Consider the following 21,465-nt stretch of genomic DNA (forward strand, 5'->3'; position numbering starts at 1 on the left):
AATGAAGAAGCAAACATAACTGTAAATGTTGAGTTGAGCTATTTAAAGGGTTAGTTCACCCAAAAATGAAAATTCTGTCAGTAATTACCCTCATGTTGTTCCAACCCCGTAAGACTTTCGTTCAACTTCGGAACACAAATTAAGATATTTTTTATGAAATCTGAGAGCTGGTTCACTCCTTCATAGGCCGCTAGGTAATTGTGAGCCTATGTTCTGACGTACAACCTAGAGTTATACGTGAACTCACTCAGAGGCCCACATTGAAGAAAATGAATAGTTAAATAAAGTCGTTCTTCTTTTTGCGCACAAAAAGTATTCTCGTCGCTTGATAAACTTAAGGTTGGGCCACTGTCACTTGGACTATTATAAAGATGTCTTTACTAACTTTTCTGGGCTGGCAAGTTTCAATAACATAGAGTAGTGAGACAGCTCTCAGATTTCATCAAATATATCTTAATTTGTGTTGCGAAGATGAACGAAAGTCTTACGGGGTTGGAACAACATGAGGGTGAGTAATCATTTTTGGGTGAACTAACCCTTTAAGTTGATATAGCTGGATTTCAGGTGTTGTAACAAATGCTCTTTGAATTAAACAATTTTAGCCCATGATAGAAAAAGGTTTCCTATAGAGTAACCTATTTAAAAGCTCTCATATGTGACTCGTTGACAGCGTTCTCGCTCTGTACACAGTGTTAACCTAGTTAAGGCTAAGTCAGCAGGACTTTTGCTGGCTCCTAAAATTCCCCAGGTACTATGTTAGCCTAGTTACAGAAGATGATGAACATCTGTCATGGAACAGTTGCTCAAACAAGACAAGTTTCCAGGCTATCACAACACACGTCCCTTTTTTTTATCCACTATTGTACACCACACTGTAAAAAATGATGTCAGTAAGTCATGACAACATATGTTTTTACATTATTTTACCCCATCAAAATATGTTAAGCAATTTTTACGTTTTTTAATAAGTTATACAAAATTCAATTGATTTTTAAGCCATTTTAATGTAATTTAAGTTGAAATGACTCGTACATCTAAGTTGTTTGAACATAAAAATTGTTTTTGAAAACGATACTGTTATCGTCTGTGTAAACTACAAAAAAGGTGAATTTGTGAAAACGGTGACATCATGTGCATGTGTATTACGTGTACAGTCTATAGGCGTGTCGTCTTTCTTTAAAAAGTGACTTCGCCAACTACTGGCCTGGCAGCATAACACGTTTCTTTATTGTTTTCACAGATCCATGTGAACGGGGATCATTTTGTCAACATTGTCATCTGCATACGAAAAAATTTTAACTTTTAAATTTTTTGTACATCGTTGTTGTGTGAACATACACTCAATGAAACAATCTTTAATAAACTAAACGATCACTCAGGAAAACGACAGGAGAAATAACAAGTCTTACCACACTTAAACTGGCTGGCAGACAGGCAAACCAAAACACAATGACAATAAAACAGAACTACAGAACATAACCATTACACACATCAGGTGATTAAAATATTCAATGCTATGATTTATTTATTATGGTTTCAGCACTGAGTCACTGTGCATACCGTCACAGAAGATTTAATAAGAAATTGATGATCCTCCATTAAGCCTTGGGAAACATTACACTGGATGTCTACAACTCGTCATGCTAAACTCAGCCGGGCCATTTGCTTTCTGGACTGCAAAACAGATTTATTTTTGAGTGCATGTGTCCATGACACTGTAAAAAACAACAAAAATATTGGTAACATTTCACCATAAGATTTCATTTGATAACAAGTTAACCACATTATTTAACATGAAATAACAACGACCAATACTTCTACAACATTTATTAAAGTCAACATTTACTAATGTTTGAGGTCAAAAGTTGTTTATTAACTAACATTAACAAAGGTTAATAATTGCTGTAAGAATATAGTTCATGTTAATGAACTAATGCATGAACTGTTAACAAATGAGACCTTACCATAAAGTGTTACCAAATAAATGTTCTTATCTGTATTATTATTATTATTTTGAAGATTATCAGAGTGTTTTACAAGACGATTCCATTTGAGTTTTTCTACTTCAAAATGTCACGTTAATTCAGAGTGTGTTGTTTCTTTGTAATTATTTGCTAAATTGACTAGCAATTTCTTGAGTGAAAATTATTTTTAAATAAATCATATACACCATTTTTCAGTATGCAAAGCAGGATATTTCTTAAAAAAAAAACCTCTAGGCTAAAAGAGAGCCCTATCACCACAGTCACGCACTTAACCCAAACAGCAACTGTCCTCAAATTCTGTCACTGAAAAGGGACCAATTAGCAAAGGGCAAACTGAATGTCATGATAGAATCAGATATTAATTAAAAGTGTTGCAGCAAAGCCTGTGTTTAGACATTGAGATATTGTGTGAGAAGTTAAAGCACCATAAAATGGGCTTAATGGCCACTCATCTGAAATATCATGATCTGCCAAAATTCTTATCGTTTCTTATCTGTCTACATATAATTCAAATACTAGTAAAAAACAAATCTTAATCAGTTAAGACCAATACTTGAGTATAACTTGGTAATTTAGGTTATATGTTATGCAACTCGGTATGGTCAGAACAGATTTTTTACATAACAATAAACAAATTTAAAAAACATTAAATTTCTTCAAAATATCTCTCTCTCTCTCTCTCTCTCTCTCTCTCTATATATATATATATATATATAGCCTATATATATTAAAACAGCAATGTTAAGCAAATCTAGTTTAAAAACCACTAATAACTACCAATTTATCTGTGATAATTGCTAAATGCACAGTTCTTTGGTGATAAGGGCATAGAAAAATGCTGGTGAGCTCAAATCTATGAAAATCTTTAAAGCACAGAGTTTATTAATGCACAAGTGATGTTGAAACTCTGATACAGTCATGTATCGGATGGCTAAAGTGATTCTACTTGTCTAAAAAAGGGAAGGAAATCTTGCACTTTTACCATAAGTTTCCCTGAAAAAAGAAAATGGATGTTAATAGATCTTTAATAAATGTTTGTTGTCTTTCTGGACAACGTACTGCTTATTTGATTTCACTTCATTGAGTTTACATTCACATTTATGGAGTTCAGTTGTGTCTACTTTGAACAAACTGCATAAGCACGAGACAAAGACTTGATTAGGTCACCCTGTCACATCAACCCCAAGAAAATCCTTTACTACCCTTCTTTCTTTCCTGTATCTAAGCAACGCTGGCAGATCGGTAAGGGTGGGTTTAGAGTGGAATGAGACCCTCACATAAATGAGATGGGTTCGGACACAAAGGGGCAAGCCACGGGTCCCTCTTGAGTGCCTCTATGCATGATGCGGGCCATGGACCACTAGCTACTCAATCTGGGACTATCTGCTTTAAAAATAAAAAAGGAGGGATGAGACATTAATGGACTGAAAACCACATAAGCATTGACCACAACAGGTTATCTCACACAATGTACACAAATCAAAAATGTTATGATGCTCATGCTTTCCTTACCTTGCAATGCCTCTTAAGATGCATAACCTTTCATCATGATGTATTCTTAAAACTGGAGCAGTTTTTGGATATAAAGACACCCACTTCTCCTCCTCTCTAGAACGTAAATTTCTGCTGACTGTTGTAGATGTTGCACTAAATGAAGAGCATTCAGCTTCCATCTGATTGTTCACATGAATTCTTTGTCGGTAGTTGTTGCAGCGTCCACATAATATGCTGATGCAGATGTGCACAAAATGTCCTGCTGTGCGTTATTTTAGCGTCTCTAAGCCCTTGGATAATGTGCAACAATGTAATTCTCACAACGTTGCGTGCAGTCCCGTGTGTTGCCCCCCCTCCTCAACAAGACACCCTTACCCCACATTCTCCAATCGCCTTTTACAGTCTACTGGGATATGTAGTTCTTTTAATGATTTATCACAAAACTGCGAACCTTTACTTTGCTCGTGCAGTTACTCAAGTGACTTACCCAATACATTATTTCTTGTGTATTTATCTACACAATACCTGAAAAGTGGTGTAAGTTGGTGGCAGGTGTTGCGTGAGAGTCCTGCGCCTTTTTGTACTACATTTCCCACAATGCATTTGGAACAGATGGAATTCACAGCAGACCGCTAAGTGCTGTGATTGAGGATGCTCAGAGAATATACATTCAATATGTCCACAACGTATACATTATATATTCTCTATATATATATAAATATATAGTCCTACATACATATTCTATATTTATCGTATATTCATATCTGTTGTTAAATGTAATCACTGTCCTAAAAAAAAACTAAAAAAAAAAAAACTTTTTTGCATAACCAACAGACACATAGGCAACATTACTTTTTATGATGTTGAGATGCTGTATTAGCAAGCTGTTATTTTTCCTCGTGTATAGTTTTAATACGTGGCATTATATTATGGAATTAATTCTCAATGTGCATTCCAGACAAGTTCCAGTTGATGCACTGCTGCCGCCTAGTGGAAATGATTCATGCCTTCTTTGCACTCCACTGAGACTGCACAAATAAAAAGTGTAAACTTCACACACTTTTTTAAACGAATTTTATTTGGTCATAAATGACAGACAAAATTAGGTAAAAATGTGATCAAGCCCCTGCCTCTTTTGTCTCAAAATGTATTGTGCCCCTCTCTGATAAATGTAAATAATAATAATAATAATAATTATTATTATTATTATATAAATATTATAATAAATAACAATACACTTATACACCATTGCCACTAACAATAATAATAATACAAACAAATATACTTTTTTTTTTTGCTCTAAATTGTAAGGAATTTATATCTTTGATTTCGTAGTACACTTTACAGTAAGGTTAATTTGTTTATTATTCATATTAACTAACATTAACTAATCATGAGCAAAACATTTGTTAGGCTACTGTAGGCCTATTTGTTAATCTTAGTTAATAATAATACAACTTTTAATTGTTTGTTCATGTTATGTCACAGTCAGTGCATTAACTAATGTTACCAAATACAACTTTTGATTTTAATAATGTTTTAGTAAATGCTGAAATTAATATTAACTAAGATTAATAAATGGTGTAGAAGTGCAGTTCATTATTAGTTCATGTTAACAAATTTAACTAATGAACCCTTTATTGTAAAGTGTTACTGATTTCATGATAGCTAACACTTTAATGAATACACATACAATTTATAACATCAACATAATGAATTCCTCATAATTACCTACTTGATTCTCTGTCTTGTTTGGTAAAGTAAATCATATTTAGTAATATTATCATAATTTCCCTATTTTTGTTTGATGTGTTATGCATTCTAATTGTATCAACATCTTTTCATTGGTTATGAAGAGAGGCTCTCTGACCTACTGCTGCTCTCCATCGAGCGAGATATTCCAAATAATTGTGAGAAAGTCATTAAAATATACAAAAACACAACAGACAGACGGGTACTGCTTTAAATACAGGTGATTTATCTAAAAAATAAATGTTTTTTTTTTTAAGTGCCCTTTTTGGTCCTTCCGTCCCTGCCCCAGAGGAGGAGGTCTGTGCACGCCTCAAAGGGTACCGGTAGTTCTATTGCAATTTCTAACCATAAATAGTGGTAGTGATATAAATTTGGTCATCGTTTTATACTGTAATGGAAAAAAGTATGAAACATTTTACTGTAGCCTATGTGGTTATTTTCTGGGATTTCCACAACCACAGTGCTAACCTTACTCTCACGCACACGCACAAAGGAGGGGGTATGCGGGTATGCTGCCTAAACTTGCTATCGGAAACTTCCCACTTTGAAGTCGTGATTGTCATAGGGTGATTATGACCTCATCGCATTCAAATCTTGATTTGAAAGTTCATGTCCAATTTTTAAACTTGGAGACTTTACAATTCCGATAGCAAATGAAGGCAGCATTAAAACTTCGGGGACCTTCTTTTCGGAAGAAACTGGTTCCGGTTTAGAAGACAATATTGTATTTATTGTTTTTTACTATCAACCCGGTGGTTTACAATGGCTGACAGTTTTTTTTACCAAAATATCATGGTTAGATCATTATGGGAGCTCCTTAGAACAGTTTAAAAAAAGCTTTCAGAATTGTTCGGTCACTTTGTTTGTTTTGGTGACAGCAATAACTGTTACTTAGGCGAAAAATATGGTTACCATACCATGGTAAATGTATGATATTTCAAAATCCGTGGACGCAAGCTTACTGTTGCTGCAGTCCATTTCTGTCTGTGATCCTAAACTCGATGTAAATGGGTTGTTTATAAAATATAAAAAAATACATTAAATAAAAACAAAACAATCAAATAACATAACCAAGAAATATATAGAGAAATACACATGAAATGTTTTTTAAACGTTTCTACCAAATCTCTTTTTGAGGTCGATCTTTCCTCTCAGGCATGTTTTCGGACAACACTTCTATGCGCCACAGAACTAGAAGGCCCTCTGTCGTTTCAGCGCCGTTTGAAATAACGAGCGACCAGGCCAATGAAAAATATAAGTTTCTCATCTGATTGAAATCTACAACATCCTGGTTGCTATTTCGGTAAATATGTTTCATACAACTCCCAAATAACCCATATTGCTTAATCGTACTAAAATCTGTGTTCGTAAATTATAGTTATAACCTTTATTTTCACAAAGTTTGATAGCCGACTGGCTAATGCTGAATGGACTGACAAACGCCTGCAATTTCAAGTGTCGTTAGCTGTAAATTATGTGTTCCATGAAGTACAACTACAGGAACGCTTATTTAGCTAATTGTTGTAACTCGACGAACGATCTAAAGTGAAATTCCGAAACGTGCTTTCACAACGCAGTTTTCAGTTTGTTTTACATAAATATGTTTTGACTTGGTTCCACTAATAAATGTTTACCCTAAAATTTGTTTGAATGCCGTCAGGCATAATTTCCGCACACTAGCATAGATATATTAAGCAAAAACCACAACTGGAACGTATTTGTAGTTATACAGTTCTTTGAGCGTAACGTTTCTGTGCGTTTAGATGGGGAAAACCCTTTTATTGCTTTGTATTGTAACCAGTCGTTTTGCTGTCCTCACCTTTAATTTCTTTGTTTACTTTGGTACTTATACAATCTCTTTGGGATTTGCTTGTAGGTGCTGGGTTAGCTCTTTGTCCTGAGCCTCAGGTCCAGTGACAGCAGCCATGTTTCTGTACAACCTGACCCTGCAGCGGGCAACTGGCATCTCCCATGCCATCCATGGCAACTTCTCAGGTACATCACTGAACAACAACACTGAGTCATGGGTCATTTCTTAAAGTCCCCCTGTAGTCAATCATTGTATCCCTTATAACTCATTTGATCAACAAAATGACACATTTAAACTTTTTTTTCCTTTTCCTTCATGCCTTAAAATAGTTTGAATATAACTCTACACCCTTGCCTCATTTAGTATAAGCGGTTCTATGAATATGCAAAGTTACTCCGCCCCCATTCACACCTGCTCAGAGATCCACTGAACGATCACATGTTGACACCCTGATCCTCAGCAAATACATTATAATTATATACACACAGAGGGTATATTTAACTCCTAGGAAGCTTCATTAGTTGAAGGTTATTGACGATCCTACGTGTACTTTCTGTTCCTCCAAAGTGATTGGCAGTTATTTTGGGAGTTATAAATGTAACAGTTATAAATGTTTTGGGAGTGTACCTCAGTGGCCGACTTTTGGAAGATGGTTGCCTTTAACCTCTCTAGATAAGAGAAGAGCATTGCGGCTGCAAAAAAACGAGTTGCTACATGTTGGAAACCTCCACATTCACTCTCTTTTTAAGCTTGGGTTTTAACATATTTGGATATTGTCTACTCGGAGTTGTGGATAGCTGGAGTCCACGGAGCAAAGGAGTCAGCAATAGAGGCTTGGCGTTCACTTTTAACTACCCTCCGTGGGCTTCAGGTGTAACATGTAACTGAGATTTGGAGATCTGGATCCGGGGGGTGGGTGGGTTATACCTGGGGTTTTAATTGTGTAATTTTTTTAATTTTTTATCTTAGTTGTTAATCATACGTGTCTGTATATATGTATAGGTATGTATTTGAATATATATTTTAAGCTCTATTTTTGTGCCGTGTATTTACCTGTATGTATTGTCTCTTTAAAATAAAATAAAAATTTGATCACAAAAAAACCATCACATGTTGACGTGATTGGTTACAAGGTACAATGTTTGTGACAAACACCAGCAATTTCAAACCACATTTTTGAGACTGTCTTTGGTTCACTGCAGTTTTAAAGAGAAAATACTCAGTAATGGTGCTGACTTGTGAATTTGCAAATGGTTTGTCTAAAAGCATATTAAAAACACCACATATATAAACAACATTAAAAGCTTGATTTTTCATCACAGGGAGACTTAAAAAGCAGTGTGCTTATATTTTGTTGGATAAATTGTTATTGTATCAAATTTGAGATTGAGGTAGTGTTTTCTTCTCTATTATGATGTATATCTGAGTAAAACGACTTCTCAAACAAGAAAAAATGTAGGGCGGGGCTTCATTTTGTTCATCATTAAGCCTGCTGGGCCCATGGTACGGCAGCAAAGTTTCTTGATTATTACGCAGGAATGAGAGTATAGTTCCTAGCCATATCAGTCTAGAAAATCGCAACTTTTCATTTTCCGTTGGTCTTAGTACACGATGTTACTACAGAAGAGTCAAGTTTTAAATAGGAAAGATATCAACTCTTTGGTCATTTTTTTGAGAGATGCTAATGGTCTTGTCCGATTCAATGATCTATGCTAAGCTATGCTAAAAGCCACACCCGGAGATAGGCTGAATGGATTCGAAAACGGTAAAACTCAACTGTTTAACTCTGGGGGAGTTGTAAAATGAGCCTATTTCCAAATAAAGTGGAGTATCCCTTTAAATATGTCATTAGAGATGTCATTGCAAGTTGGAGGGGAAGTTGTTTTGATTAAAGATTATGAGGACACATATACTTTTAAATAATGATGATGTGATTGGAGAAATCCTTTTATAATAAATACTGCAAATCCCATTAAAAAACAAGAATTGTCAATTTTGGTTTCATGGTGACTTTGAGCCTGAAGTTTAAATCCTAAGTGGTGTTTCTCTTTCACTAGGAACTAAGCAGCAGGAGATTGTTGTTTCCCGTGGGAAAATCCTGGAGCTGCTGCGCCCTGATGCCAACACAGGGAAAGTCCACACGCTGCTTACTATGGAGGTGTTTGGTGTCATCCGATCCCTCATGGCCTTCAGGTTAACGGGTGGAACTAAAGGTGAGCAACTTGGTTCTAATTGTTGTTTTGCATAGTTAATATGTAGAAATTAATTTACATGGATTTCATTATGTAATTTTAGACTATGTTGTGGTGGGGAGTGACTCTGGCCGTATTGTGATCCTGGAGTACCATCCCTCCAAGAACATGTTTGAAAAGATACACCAGGAGACGTTTGGCAAGAGTGGCTGCAGACGTATCGTGCCAGGGCAGTTCCTCGCTGTGGACCCAAAAGGCAGAGCTGTTATGATAGGTATATCTACAGAGGCTCTGTGTAGTAAAGGCTACAAGTTTGTATCAGTTTGAGATGCAGTAGGAAAGCCGATAATAAAAATATGCATTGGAAAGCAAATGCAATAAAGCAGCATTTTCATATAAAATATAATTCATATAATTATATATTCATATAATTTTAACTATCCACTTTTTCCTCTCCCAGGTGCCACAGAAAAGCAGAAGTTGGTATACATCCTGAACAGAGATGCAGCCGCCCGCCTTACCATCTCCTCCCCTCTAGAGGCCCATAAGGCTAATACACTTGTCTACCATGTGGTTGGTGTGGACGTGGGCTTTGAGAACCCCATGTTTGCCTGCCTGGAGATGGACTATGAGGTCAGAGTCCTTCTTGAAAAATCATCTAGTGCAGGGGATCTCAACTCGAGGCCCTCGAGATCCACTTTCCTGCAGTTTTCTCTCCAACCTTGACTGACTCACCTGCCTGTATCTATCTAGTAATTTTAAAGACATTGATTAGCTTGTTCAGGTGTGTTTGATTAGGGTTGGAGCTAAAAATCTGCATGAAAGTGGACCTTGAGGGCCAGAGTTGAGAACCCATTCTCGTGCAGTGGTTCTCGACCAGAGGGTTGAAGCTTGAGCAAACTGCCCATGGGGGCTGCAGGATGACTTAAAAGTAGTTAAAATTAGGGCTGCTCAATTATGGAAAAAATCATAATCACGATTATTTTGGTCAGTATTGAAATCACGATTATGTAACACGATTATTTCACATGAGTTATTCTCACAATGAGAAATACATTTGTTACAGTATGTATTAATCTTTTTTAATGCTAGTTAATAAAAATACAGCTGTTTTGTTTGTTCATGTTAGTTCACACTTCACGGTGCATTAACTAATGTAAACAAATACAACTTTCCATTTTAATAACGTATTAGTAAATGGTGAAATTAATATTAACTAAGATTAATAAATGCTGTAGAAGTATTGTTCATTATTAATGTTAACTAAGGTAGTTAACTAATGCTAATTAATGAACCTTGTTGTAAAGTGTTACCAAAGACACCTTTCAACAATTCTTAAAAAATCTAAATTTGAACATTCATTGTACTTTTTGAACTATTAAAATAAATAATATAACAGATAATACTTCAATAAGTATATTAATAATTCCCACAGGTCTACCACTTATAATGCGGGAAATTCCCCCACAAACATTGATTCACTTTAGCATGTAGATTGTATGAGTAGCCTAAATGAATCCACACAGATTATAAAATCAAATCAATAATTTTAAAACTTTCTCCAAGACGCAATTTCACAAACCGCGTGAGTGTTCAGCGGTGCTGCGTCTTCTCTCTCTCTCTCTCTCTCTCTCTCTCTGTCTCTCTCTGTCTCTCTCTGTCTCTCTCTCTCTCTCTGTCTCTCTCTGTCTCTCTCTCTCTGTCTCTCTCTCTCTCTCTCTCTCTCTCTCTGTCTCTCTCTCTCTGTCTCTCTCTCTCTCTCTCTCTCTCTCTCTCTCTGTCTGTCTGTCTCTCAAAATGGGTTGGACAAGGCAAGCGTCGAAACTACACTCTCGCGTTTAGGAGTCGGGACATGAAGGAATTGTCACTTGCACAATCGGGCCAGCATTGCATCGTAACTAAAGTTTATAATTTTCACTTCTTTTTAAGTCTTAACAGTTCAAACATTCAAGCTAAGAGAGTTTATGGCATCGGGAGGGGCGGATGTGCGCGTGCGAGCGTCATTCAGAACACGAGACAAAATTAGAGCGTTCTTTCAAAACAGAACATGGCAAAATAATCGTTTTTACTCCATTGTACTATTTTGCTGATCGTTGGGAGTCGAAATTGAAATTCAATTAATTGCACAGCCCTAGTTAAAATAATAAATTAATATATTGAAATGATCTGAACTTAATCTAAATTAAAATGTTTATACAGATCAAATCAAGATGATTAACTTCTAGAAGCACAAAATGAATTTTGGTTATTTTAATATATCAGTATTCACAGTTTCTGTTAAACTTTTTTAAAAGCAGTCATAATCACTGCAGAAATATCTTATAATAGTCAATATGGGGGTCCTTCAAATATTGTGTTGGACAACAGGTCAAAAAGGTTGAGATGTATTTTAGGGGTGGGAATCTCTAGGCACCTCACGATTCGATTACGATTCAGAGGGTAACGATTATCGATGCATCTTTTTTTTTTATTACATGGTACTTTTAAAGCAAATTATTTATGATGACCCATAAAGAATTTACTTCCAATACTTCCTATATTAATTTTATTAATAAAACAAATGGAAGTGATTTGGCAAGTCAACTGTAAGGTTACATTTGCCAGCATATGTCCCAACCAAAGAACCAACAGGAAAATAAATGTGTGCCTGTACTAGCAGCATACTAACAAACTTCAGCAAATTCTGAATCTCTAGCATTTAATAATAGATTTCTAACCAACATCCTCCTGTTATTTACAATGAGCAATATAATCCTTCAGACAAAAAAATATAGAATTATGTACCAGCAGCTCTCATACAAACATAATGCATCTGGACTTAAGCATATTCTGAATAATTAGTAACATACAAAGCCGCTTTTATACACAACTAAATAATAAAGAGTTATGACTTGAAATGTTTGCTGTATACCACAATCAAAAACAGCTTATACAAAAAAAGTGAATGAACATCTGCCGAGAGCACAGTCAAAATGTAACTTTGTGACTGGCATTGCACTGACACTGACTGTGGAGGGCAGTGTAACGTACGTATAACAGATCGGTTTACAGCATATTGATGTGAAAACTAAACAATACAGAAAGCAGCTCTCATACAAAAAAATACTAAATGGGTCACAATGAAATTGACAATTTTCCATACGTTAGCTTTTAACGAAGAGGGTGCCGTTCGGATTTGGCGCTCAACCGCCATGCGTCTCTGTTGTGCACGCCACAGGCTGTCCCGCACTGCACGTCCGCTTTAACAGTTCCGCCTTTTGCGTTCCGTCAATATTACGTTGTTAGAAAAAAAAGTGGGGTTTTTTTGTTTTGTTTTTTGCCGTTTGTGAATCGATTCAGAATTGTCCGCATCGCGATGCATCTAAGAATCGATTTTTTTCCCCCACCCCTAATGTATTTGCATGTAGCCAATGTTAATGCTGCCTAAGTTGATCTTAATTTTTCATGGTTTTTCAAATACTGTGATGTATGTCTCTAACCCATAGTGGTAAATGGTTTTGCAGGAGGCAGATAATGATCCCACCGGAGAAGCTGCAGCTAACACACAGCAGACTCTGACCTTTTATGAGTTGGACTTGGGCCTCAACCATGTCGTGCGCAAGTACAGCGAGGCACTGGAAGAACACGGCAACTTCCTCATCACAGGTTCGGACCTTTCAGAATGTCAAGATAGATTTACTTGTTGGATAAGAATTCACAAAATGTGTTGCAATGCCTTTAACAGAACTCTTATCTAACACTTTTTTTCAAACTTGTTGCAATACATTTATCTAACACTTGTTTAACCTGATTTTAAGTGATTATTTCACTATTGCATAATTGTTTTTGAAAGAAACTACTTTTAGAAAAGATGTATTAAATTGATCAAAACTAACAGTTTATAATTTTACAAAATATTTCTACTTCAAATAAATGCTATTCTTTTGAACTTTCTATTCATCAAAGAATCCTGGAAAACATTTCCACAGAAATATTAAGCAGTTCAACCTTTTTCAACTTTCTAATTCATCTGATAATACTAAAATGTTTTGAGCACCAAATCAGCTTTTTTTAAGAATAATTTCTGAAAGATGGAAATTATTTGAAATTGTAATATTTCTCAAGATTAGTGTTTTTACTGTATTTTTGATCAGTTTAAGAGGCTTCTTGAACGGTATTGTAGATTAAAATAGTTATGTTCTCCAGTGTGTCAGAAATGATGAATATCTTCATGTCTCTTCTCTGACTGTTTGGTGAAGAGATTATGATATCTGATCTTCATGGACTCATGGGAAGTTTTGCTTTCAGAGGAGAAAAATCTAGCCTAGTGTCTGAGTTTCTTGTGTTAATCTGACCATTTCCCCTGTCTGCTGTAGTTCCTGGAGGTTCAGATGGTCCCAGCGGTGTGCTCATTTGCTCTGAGAACTATATCACCTACAAAAACTTTGGTGACCAGCCGGACATCCGTTGCCCAATCCCACGCAGGAGGGTGAGTTTGTGTTGTCTGACCCTTTGCATCCCTCCGTTTGGGCACAATACACTAAACATCAACTTGAGGTGTCTAAATCGCAGCTTGACAGCTATTAGTATTGAAATGATGAGCTTTTCATGTCTCTTCTCTGACTATTGAACTGAAGATTCATAAAGACCTCTGATCATAATATTTGTTTTGGACCTCATGGTTGTATAGTTCTCAGTCATTGTGTTTGCAGAATAGATTAAACACATATGTGAGATGTGACCACAGCGCCTTTCTCTTTCTCTGCATCTTTTAGAATGACCTGGATGATCCTGAGAGAGGCATGATCTTTGTCTGCTCTGCCACCCACAAGACCAAATCCATGTTTTTCTTTCTAGCCCAGACAGAACAGGGTGACATCTTTAAGGTTACACTGGAAACTGACGAGGAGATGGTGAGCACACAAAGCTAATGACCCTGACTGTCATCTGTTTCTTTACTTCATGGACATAGAGGTTTTTCAAGCAAGTGAAAATGTAATTGCTCTCAAATACTTGTGTTGTGTTCCATTCAAAACGGAAAGTCAGAATTTCTAACTTCCTACTTTGAAGTGCAATAAAATGCCACTTAAAGGTGGGCTTGGAAACTTTCAACCCAGGCTTTGAACAAATATGAGTATTTGACATCACCTGAACACACAGTTGATGCTAAACATTTACTTTTAAGCAAATATTATTCAGTGAACAGTCAGTGTTCCTACATTATACAATCATAAAACCCTTTAAACAAATGTTTGCATTGCAGAGAAAGTTGTGTAAACACAGTAAAAAAAATTGCACACCTGCAATACAAATCTTATATCTGACTGAAGTAACAGGAGTAAAGTGAATTCTGTAATCTAACATTGAGTTTCCACTGAACTTGAGAGAGATCTGGTCTGAGAATACACACACGAGAGGTTGAAATGCTGGAAAGTGATATGCTATGTATTTGGATTACATAGTCTGTTCATATTTTAGGTGACAGAGATCAGGATGAAGTATTTTGATACCATTCCAGTGGCCACAGCCATGTGTGTTTTGAAGACTGGCTTCTTGTTTGTTTCTTCAGAGTTTGGAAACCAGTAAGTCACTTTTACATCTTGCACATTTTATCACTAACCTAACAATAACTAGGACTGCACGATTAAACAATCAAAATCAAACCGAAATTGCGATTATGAGATCACAAAGGCTGCAATTTTTAAATAAATATATGCACAGCGTTATCAGTAAATGTTACTCTATCTCTGAAAGTACTGCGAGATTGAGTCGCTTATAACTTATAGCATTTGAAAAAGCAACGTGTCAAACAGCATGAGTGATTCAGTCTCTCTCTCTCTCAGCTTGTGAGTAAAATGGTCAAACTTCTGGTTTTGGCGAGTATCCTGGTAAACGCAGTCGGTTATGTCTTAAATAAACCTAAGCTGTTGATGTGTAACAATGTAATAGAACTGTGCACTAGCTTTTAAAGTGACAGCAGCAGTGTCTGTCATTAATGTTGATAAAGGAATCAGGATTAATAGCCTATGCGTTTAATTTATACCGGACTAAAAACTGTTATTTTACATTTGATTACTTTATTCAGTTTCTGTAGTATTTCTGAATACTAGTGTTAGACCTACCCAAAAACCTTCAATTAATTTTTCTCTTTATTCTATTGTATTTATTTGTGCTACTTTTTACATTTAATTCAAAGATTGAAATCAAGCTTCCTTGTGTTTTGTAAACTCTTGAGCAAAAAAACTCTCCATTGTAAAAACACAAATACAATGAGTGAGTAAACATTTAGGTGAGATGAATGTAATTAAAAAAAATATTATGGACCCCAAGCTTTGGAACGGTATTGTAGATTAAAATAGTAATGTTCTCCAGTGTGTCAGAAATGATGAATATCTTCATGTCTCTTCTCTGACTGTTTGATGATGAGATTGTTTTGATATCTGATCTGTGCACTAGCTCTTAAAGTGACAGCAACTGTGTCTGTCATTAATGTTCATAAAACAACAAAGCCAACGTGTTTTGGAGAAAAACATTTTTCATAATGTTTTTTTTTTTCACTTTCAATTCTTTTACTTAAAGGAAAGGTTAGATTTTTGCAAATTATTTTGAATAAAAGATCAGAAAGATAAGCAATTAATTTTTTTTGCAAACTATTTTGATCATATTTACCAGGGGTACCATTCATTCTGACCACAACTTTATATGTGTGTATATATTTAATTTCAATTTGGTTTAAAAAAAATCACATTTTAAATCGCAATTAGATTTTTCTTTTTTCCCCAAAATCGTGCTGCCCTAATAATTACTGAATACTTCTGATTTGGTGGTATTTTCACCAAGTTTCAGTGCAATAACTAGCTTATAGAAGCTGGTAACAAGAGGGTGGAATGTGTGGGAGCAGTAGTTTTCAGTAACCTGAAACCTATGTGCTTTAAATGTAGCCATACTTCTCATTTTCTGTTTAATCTGAAGCTTTTCAATAATCTGCGCTGTTGGACAGATTGTGTTCTTTGGAAGTCTGAATCTAAAACATTTTTTTTTTGTTAGCTACCTGTATCAGATTGCCCACTTGGGTGATGACGACGAGGAACCTGAGTTTTCTTCTGCTATGCCTCTGGAGGAAGGAGACACATTCTTTTTCCAACCACGTCCCCTTAAGAACCTTGTGCTAGTGGACGAGCAAGAAAATCTTTCCCCCATCATGTCCTGCCAGGTTTGTGAAAGTGATAAATTTGAAATCTGATGTTCATACTCAAGCCGGGAATTACTGATGGAAAGTGGGATTTTAAGTTGGCATGAGAACAGATGTATGGGAATGAATGAGTTCTTGGATGACTGTGCAGTATTGAACTGCTTATTTTCTAGTTGCCAAATTTCAAAGTGTTTAGTCAGACATCAGAATGGGTAATTGAGCATGTCAATGCTTCAGACTTTCCCCCCCTTTTTACATCAGTTCTTGTCATGTAGTGATGGAAACTGATGACTCTGTAGGTAGTGTTGAACCCACAGACTTAAATTTTTGTATTAATTAACTTATTGTTCTGCAGATTGCTGATTTGGCTAATGAAGATACCCCGCAGCTGTATGTGGCATGTGGCAGAGGACCCCGATCTACACTGAGAGTTTTGAGACATGGACTGGAGGTTTGTGATGCTAGGAGTCACAGTTCTTTGGCAACTTTCACAACGGAAATTTGACACCCGGTGCATCAGAGAAAACCTACGCAATGAATGCGGTTTTAACACCTCACATTCTAGGGTTTTCCAGAGACTATTAATGTTTCAATGTGTTAATGCGTGTTTTTTTTTTTGTTTTGTTTTTTTCAGGTGTCAGAAATGGCTGTTTCTGAACTGCCTGGTAACCCCAATGCTGTGTGGACTGTCAGGAGACATGTAGAAGGTAAAAGATCAGCTCATGTAGAGTAGAGGTCGACCAATAGTGGATTTTACAGATACCAATATTTAGGTTTGACAGTATGTGCCGATAACAGATTAATCAACCTTGATCATTCATGTAAGTTCATAGTACATTAACTAAGGTTAACAGATAAAAATTTAAACTCAATTTAAAATGTATTTGTAAATGTTGAAATTAAACTAACAATGAACGATATTACAACATTGATTAACCTTAGTTAATGATGAAAATGTTATATTATTGTAAAGTGTTAGCATTTCATATAAATCCAAAGAATCTGCTATGCTTAAGGATGGCCATCTTTAATATCTGCAAAGGCCAGAGCATTAAAATTGCATAAATGTATATTACACGTATAGTCTCTCACTCTTCTATATTAGAATGATGATTACTTGATCAAAATAACAATATGTATTGCATGGATAAAAAAGAATCGAATCGAATGAGTTTCTGATTTGTTTGTTTCTGTCGGCTGCATTAACATATCAATGTTGAGAAAGCAGTCACGTCACTAGCTTTAAATATGCAACTTCGCCGGCTAATAAATGCATAAAAGTGACCAGGTGGATATAAACAAATGCAAAAAGATGGTAACAATTGTGACATTAAACATTTGGGTCGCGTGTGTTTTTGTCACATTGTTTTAACCGCTTGACGTACTAATGTTAGAGTCCTCACAGCCTGGACTGCAAACATTCAGTTCCTTCTCTGCTTATGCAGCATTTAGTCAACAAATAAATTACTTTATAATGATATGGCAACATGGACTGTAGTATTCTGTATACATACTGTTTCGCTGTCTGTGTTTTAAATGCGCATATGAAGCGTCAGCGCTCTCCGTGCAGTTTGTGATCTCTGTGCTGCGTGCAGTCTCGCGTGTTACAATAAACACGGGGTGACAGTTTGTTATTTGTCCTTTAGAGGCTACTCTCGCTCTGTAATGCCAGCAGTCCTTTCTCAGCGCTCTCGTACTGTGTAATGACGGCGCACCATTCTCAGCCGCTCCTGCAACGGACGCAACCCGGAAAAATTATCGATAGTTCCACCAATCAACTATCGGTACCGATATATTGGCAGAACCGATGAATCGTTTGACCTCTAATGTAGAGTGTGTGCTTTCTCATGGACTATGCAAACTTGTTTGTAATGATTTTCTGCAAATGTTTCTCTGGAAAATAAAGGTGGTGATTTAGACACGTCACTCTTAAAGTCACTTGTAGGAATGCATATAAACCCTTTAAAGTCGCCATGAAATCAAATTTTACAATTCGTATTTTTATATGTAATATTGTAGAGTTGGGCGGTATCCAAATTTTGATACCGACAAACCTCCTCCCTATTTTACCACGGTATTACTGTGACTAATTAAAAATTATGTCGTAAGGCTCAGGAGGAGTCACCAAACTGTTGGCTTGTGCCTAAACCGTTCAGAAACTGAATACCAAACACTAATACTGAAACAATAACAACATAACATGCACATTGCACAATATTAACAACTTTTATTAGCAACAAATAGCAGTCAAACAGAATTAAATTAAAATAAACATCCAGAACAGTTTTCACGCACACAACTCAATTAAATTAAATCACACAGCCCGAATAACTTTTAATAACAACAAAGAGCAGCTTATAAAAAAGTGCAAATAGACCCACAACAGTCAACCAGAGTTTAATTAACATACCGTTTTTTCATAGTTTGGCTGGTTCTGCGACTTGTATATCAATTAATTCATACTTACTGACATGAACCAAGAGAAAACATTACCGTCTACAGCTGCGAGAGCACAGATGCTGCTCCTGTAGCCTATACCCCTGAAAAAATTAACTGAAAACAAAATGTTTTCCATGTTTTCGGTGCTGATGCGGTGACGCGTTCATGTAACGGTGGCGCTGCCAATAAAGCACCTAAAAGCTGTCACAAAGAACCAGCAAAAGTAATGATTATGAATGTTATCTATAGCAAGGAGACATTTTAATTGTTTACTAATAAACAAGTGCTGTCAGTGTCGGGCTGTCGGCTGCAAAGATGAAGTTGACTATGCTGACTCGCGATCTTCGCAGTAGTTAACGCGCCAGAGAGAAATGCACATTTCATATGGATTACATAAGCAGAGAACAGTCTGTTTTCTTTCGTTTTGAATTGTTCTGTTTAAAAGTAGACATTTCAAGCTTTCTATATATGTCTCAGGTCTATGAGGCAAGTAGGCTACCTTATACGCTGAGTTTCAGTTCATTTATGAGACGAGCTCCAGTTCACGCGCCGGCGCCTTCGTGTCATGATTATCTATTTTCTACTATATTTATTACTATATTTATGCTTCTTATTTATTAAATCCAGGCAATTGGTTGATGAAACATTGATTAAAATTAAGATACAATTAATACAAAACGAAATTAAATTTAAAGACAGGCTTTGTACTTTCTGCTTGAGGTCTCTGTCAAAGTTTTAAAGGGGTCATATAATGTCATTTTTGTACAAGCTAATATGATTCTTTAGGGTCTAAATTAAAAGTTTGTAATATACTTTAATTAAAAATTCTCATTAGTATTGTAAGAAAACACTAATTTTACCTGGTCAAAAACAGCTCTGTTTTCAGCACGCCGTTTAAGTGTATGTGTCTTTAAATGATAATGAGCTTTGCTCACCCCGCCCCTCTGTTCTGTGCGTACACTGTTTGTAACACAATAACCATAACGCGTCGTTCATTATAAACGTGGGATTATGAATTATATTAATAACGTCGTACATAGAAAACATGCCGTAATGTACCCTGAGTGTAAAAATAGCCGCATTCATCGTGAAGCGTGCAAGCGATTTGCAAAGATTAATATAAAGGTCAATAAAACGTTACACTCACTTCAGTTCTTCTGGAGGTGCAGCAGGAACACGAATAGTTGGTACTGATCCTTTTTTCAGGAGCAGCTTCTTAGCAAATAACCAGCTTTTTACTGATCCTCGTTTGTAAATCAGTCTGGTGAAATGATTCGCGCAAACATGAAAGCATTGACGTTGATCGTGGGGAATATTCCCTTCGAAAACAAACTCCGCCACTGCGTCTTCAGCAGTTCGGATTTAGGAACATCAATATGACTGCTGTGTTCTTTATTACACCCAAGAACAGAACACCACAATCGCTAAGACACCATTCTACTCAGTGTTCCAGCTATCAACAATGAACGCGCGCTATGATTGACAGCTCGCTCACGAGGGCGTGTCTGTGTTGGAATGCTGCTGTCAATCAACCATCGTGCGAGGGGCGTCGATTTTGTGACGTCACAATATTGAACAGCTTGATTTGAGATGGGAGGAAACATGTAAGAAGATAAAAAAAAAAACACTGGATGGATTTTTATCATTTTATGATGGTTGTGTACAGGCACTGCCAACACACATTTCAGTACAATCAACTTGTAAAAGTGCATGTACCATTATATGACCCCTTTAAAGCAGTCTTTTAGTGCTGCATTCAGAGCGCTCACGTCCGTAACGGAGAACTGTCCCATCCGTAAAAAATTTTTTGTAAAATAAATGGACTTATAGTCCAGTGCGACTTATGTTTTTTTCCTCTTCATGACGCATTTTTTGACTGATGCGACTTATAGTCCGGAAAATACGGTAAACATCCATATTATAACAATTATTGCAAATCAATAGGCCTAAATTAAAACACAGTCCAGTCTTCTTTCCAATATTGTTTTTAACAAAAACTAAATAAAAATACCTGAATCAATTAAATAAAAAAAGACAGACAGACAGACAGTGCGAATAGGAACTGTATGGCAAGTGGCAACAAATCTAGTCGAGATTTTTCACCAGAAAAACCAGCATGTTTACTTTTGCCCTTTAACAGGGCAGAATAATATTTAATCCTTGTCTCCTATATAAGTGCATTGCATTTTTTTTTATAACTGTATTGAAACTGATACCATTGCTATTTTTAAGACCCCGCGGTATACCATATTACTGTATTACCACTCAAGCCTGTAATATTGTAGTGTTTATTGTAAATTATTTATCTGTGCACTTCATTAATTAAAAAGAAATTCATGTGCCCTTATATTCTTTAATCAAATATGTTATCCTTCCCTCCCCCCTCGAAACGACTTCTCTTCCTATCATGTGCTATGGTGTGAGGGCGTGGCAACTCCCCTCAAACCGCTAGTCTGCTATGAGCGAGAGATGGAGAGGAGCGCTAAAGTAAAACCCTGCCCTCTATTCAATATTCCGTTTCACTTGGAAATACGTCAACACTGGAGAAAAGTCGTTTGTAACTTCCGGTTCATGGCGACTTTCCGGTTCATGGCGAGTCCTGCAGGACCACATAATGATTTC

At 36.2% G+C, this 21,465-nt stretch overlaps 2 protein-coding genes across 7 annotated transcripts in view; one reads left to right on the top strand and one right to left on the bottom strand.

Annotated features, from left to right (window-relative positions):
- st3gal2 (ST3 beta-galactoside alpha-2,3-sialyltransferase 2) overlaps positions 1–3,881 on the bottom strand; it is a 29,664-nt gene extending 25,783 nt beyond the window's left edge. For 3 of the 6 annotated variants that reach the window (XM_082182584.1, XM_082182581.1, XM_082182580.1), the window contains exon 1: positions 3,498–3,881. The gene's annotated coding sequence lies outside the window, so the exon portion shown is untranslated. Of the gene's footprint in view, positions 1–3,262; positions 3,372–3,497 lie in introns of all 6 variants that reach the window. The other 3 variants (XM_082182585.1, XM_082182583.1, XM_082182582.1) reach the window with 2 other exon arrangements.
- A 2,497-nt stretch (positions 3,882–6,378) lies between these two features.
- The window catches only part of sf3b3 (splicing factor 3b, subunit 3), a 33,639-nt gene continuing 18,552 nt past the window's right edge, over positions 6,379–21,465 (top strand). The window contains exons 1-12 of the mRNA XM_082181664.1: positions 6,379–6,534; positions 7,108–7,226; positions 9,099–9,254; positions 9,337–9,507; positions 9,694–9,866; positions 12,737–12,878; positions 13,589–13,701; positions 13,988–14,125; positions 14,691–14,794; positions 16,260–16,425; positions 16,760–16,855; positions 17,039–17,111. Coding sequence (XP_082037790.1) covers positions 7,157–7,226; positions 9,099–9,254; positions 9,337–9,507; positions 9,694–9,866; positions 12,737–12,878; positions 13,589–13,701; positions 13,988–14,125; positions 14,691–14,794; positions 16,260–16,425; positions 16,760–16,855; positions 17,039–17,111 — 1,402 coding nt within the window. The 5' untranslated portion in view covers positions 6,379–6,534; positions 7,108–7,156. The remainder of the gene's footprint in view (positions 6,535–7,107; positions 7,227–9,098; positions 9,255–9,336; positions 9,508–9,693; positions 9,867–12,736; positions 12,879–13,588; positions 13,702–13,987; positions 14,126–14,690; positions 14,795–16,259; positions 16,426–16,759; positions 16,856–17,038; positions 17,112–21,465) is intronic.

Source organism: Leuciscus leuciscus (genome assembly GCF_965113295.1).
Source record: "Leuciscus leuciscus genome assembly, chromosome: 10".
In the NCBI taxonomy this organism is placed as follows: Eukaryota; Metazoa; Chordata; class Actinopteri; order Cypriniformes; family Leuciscidae; genus Leuciscus; species Leuciscus leuciscus.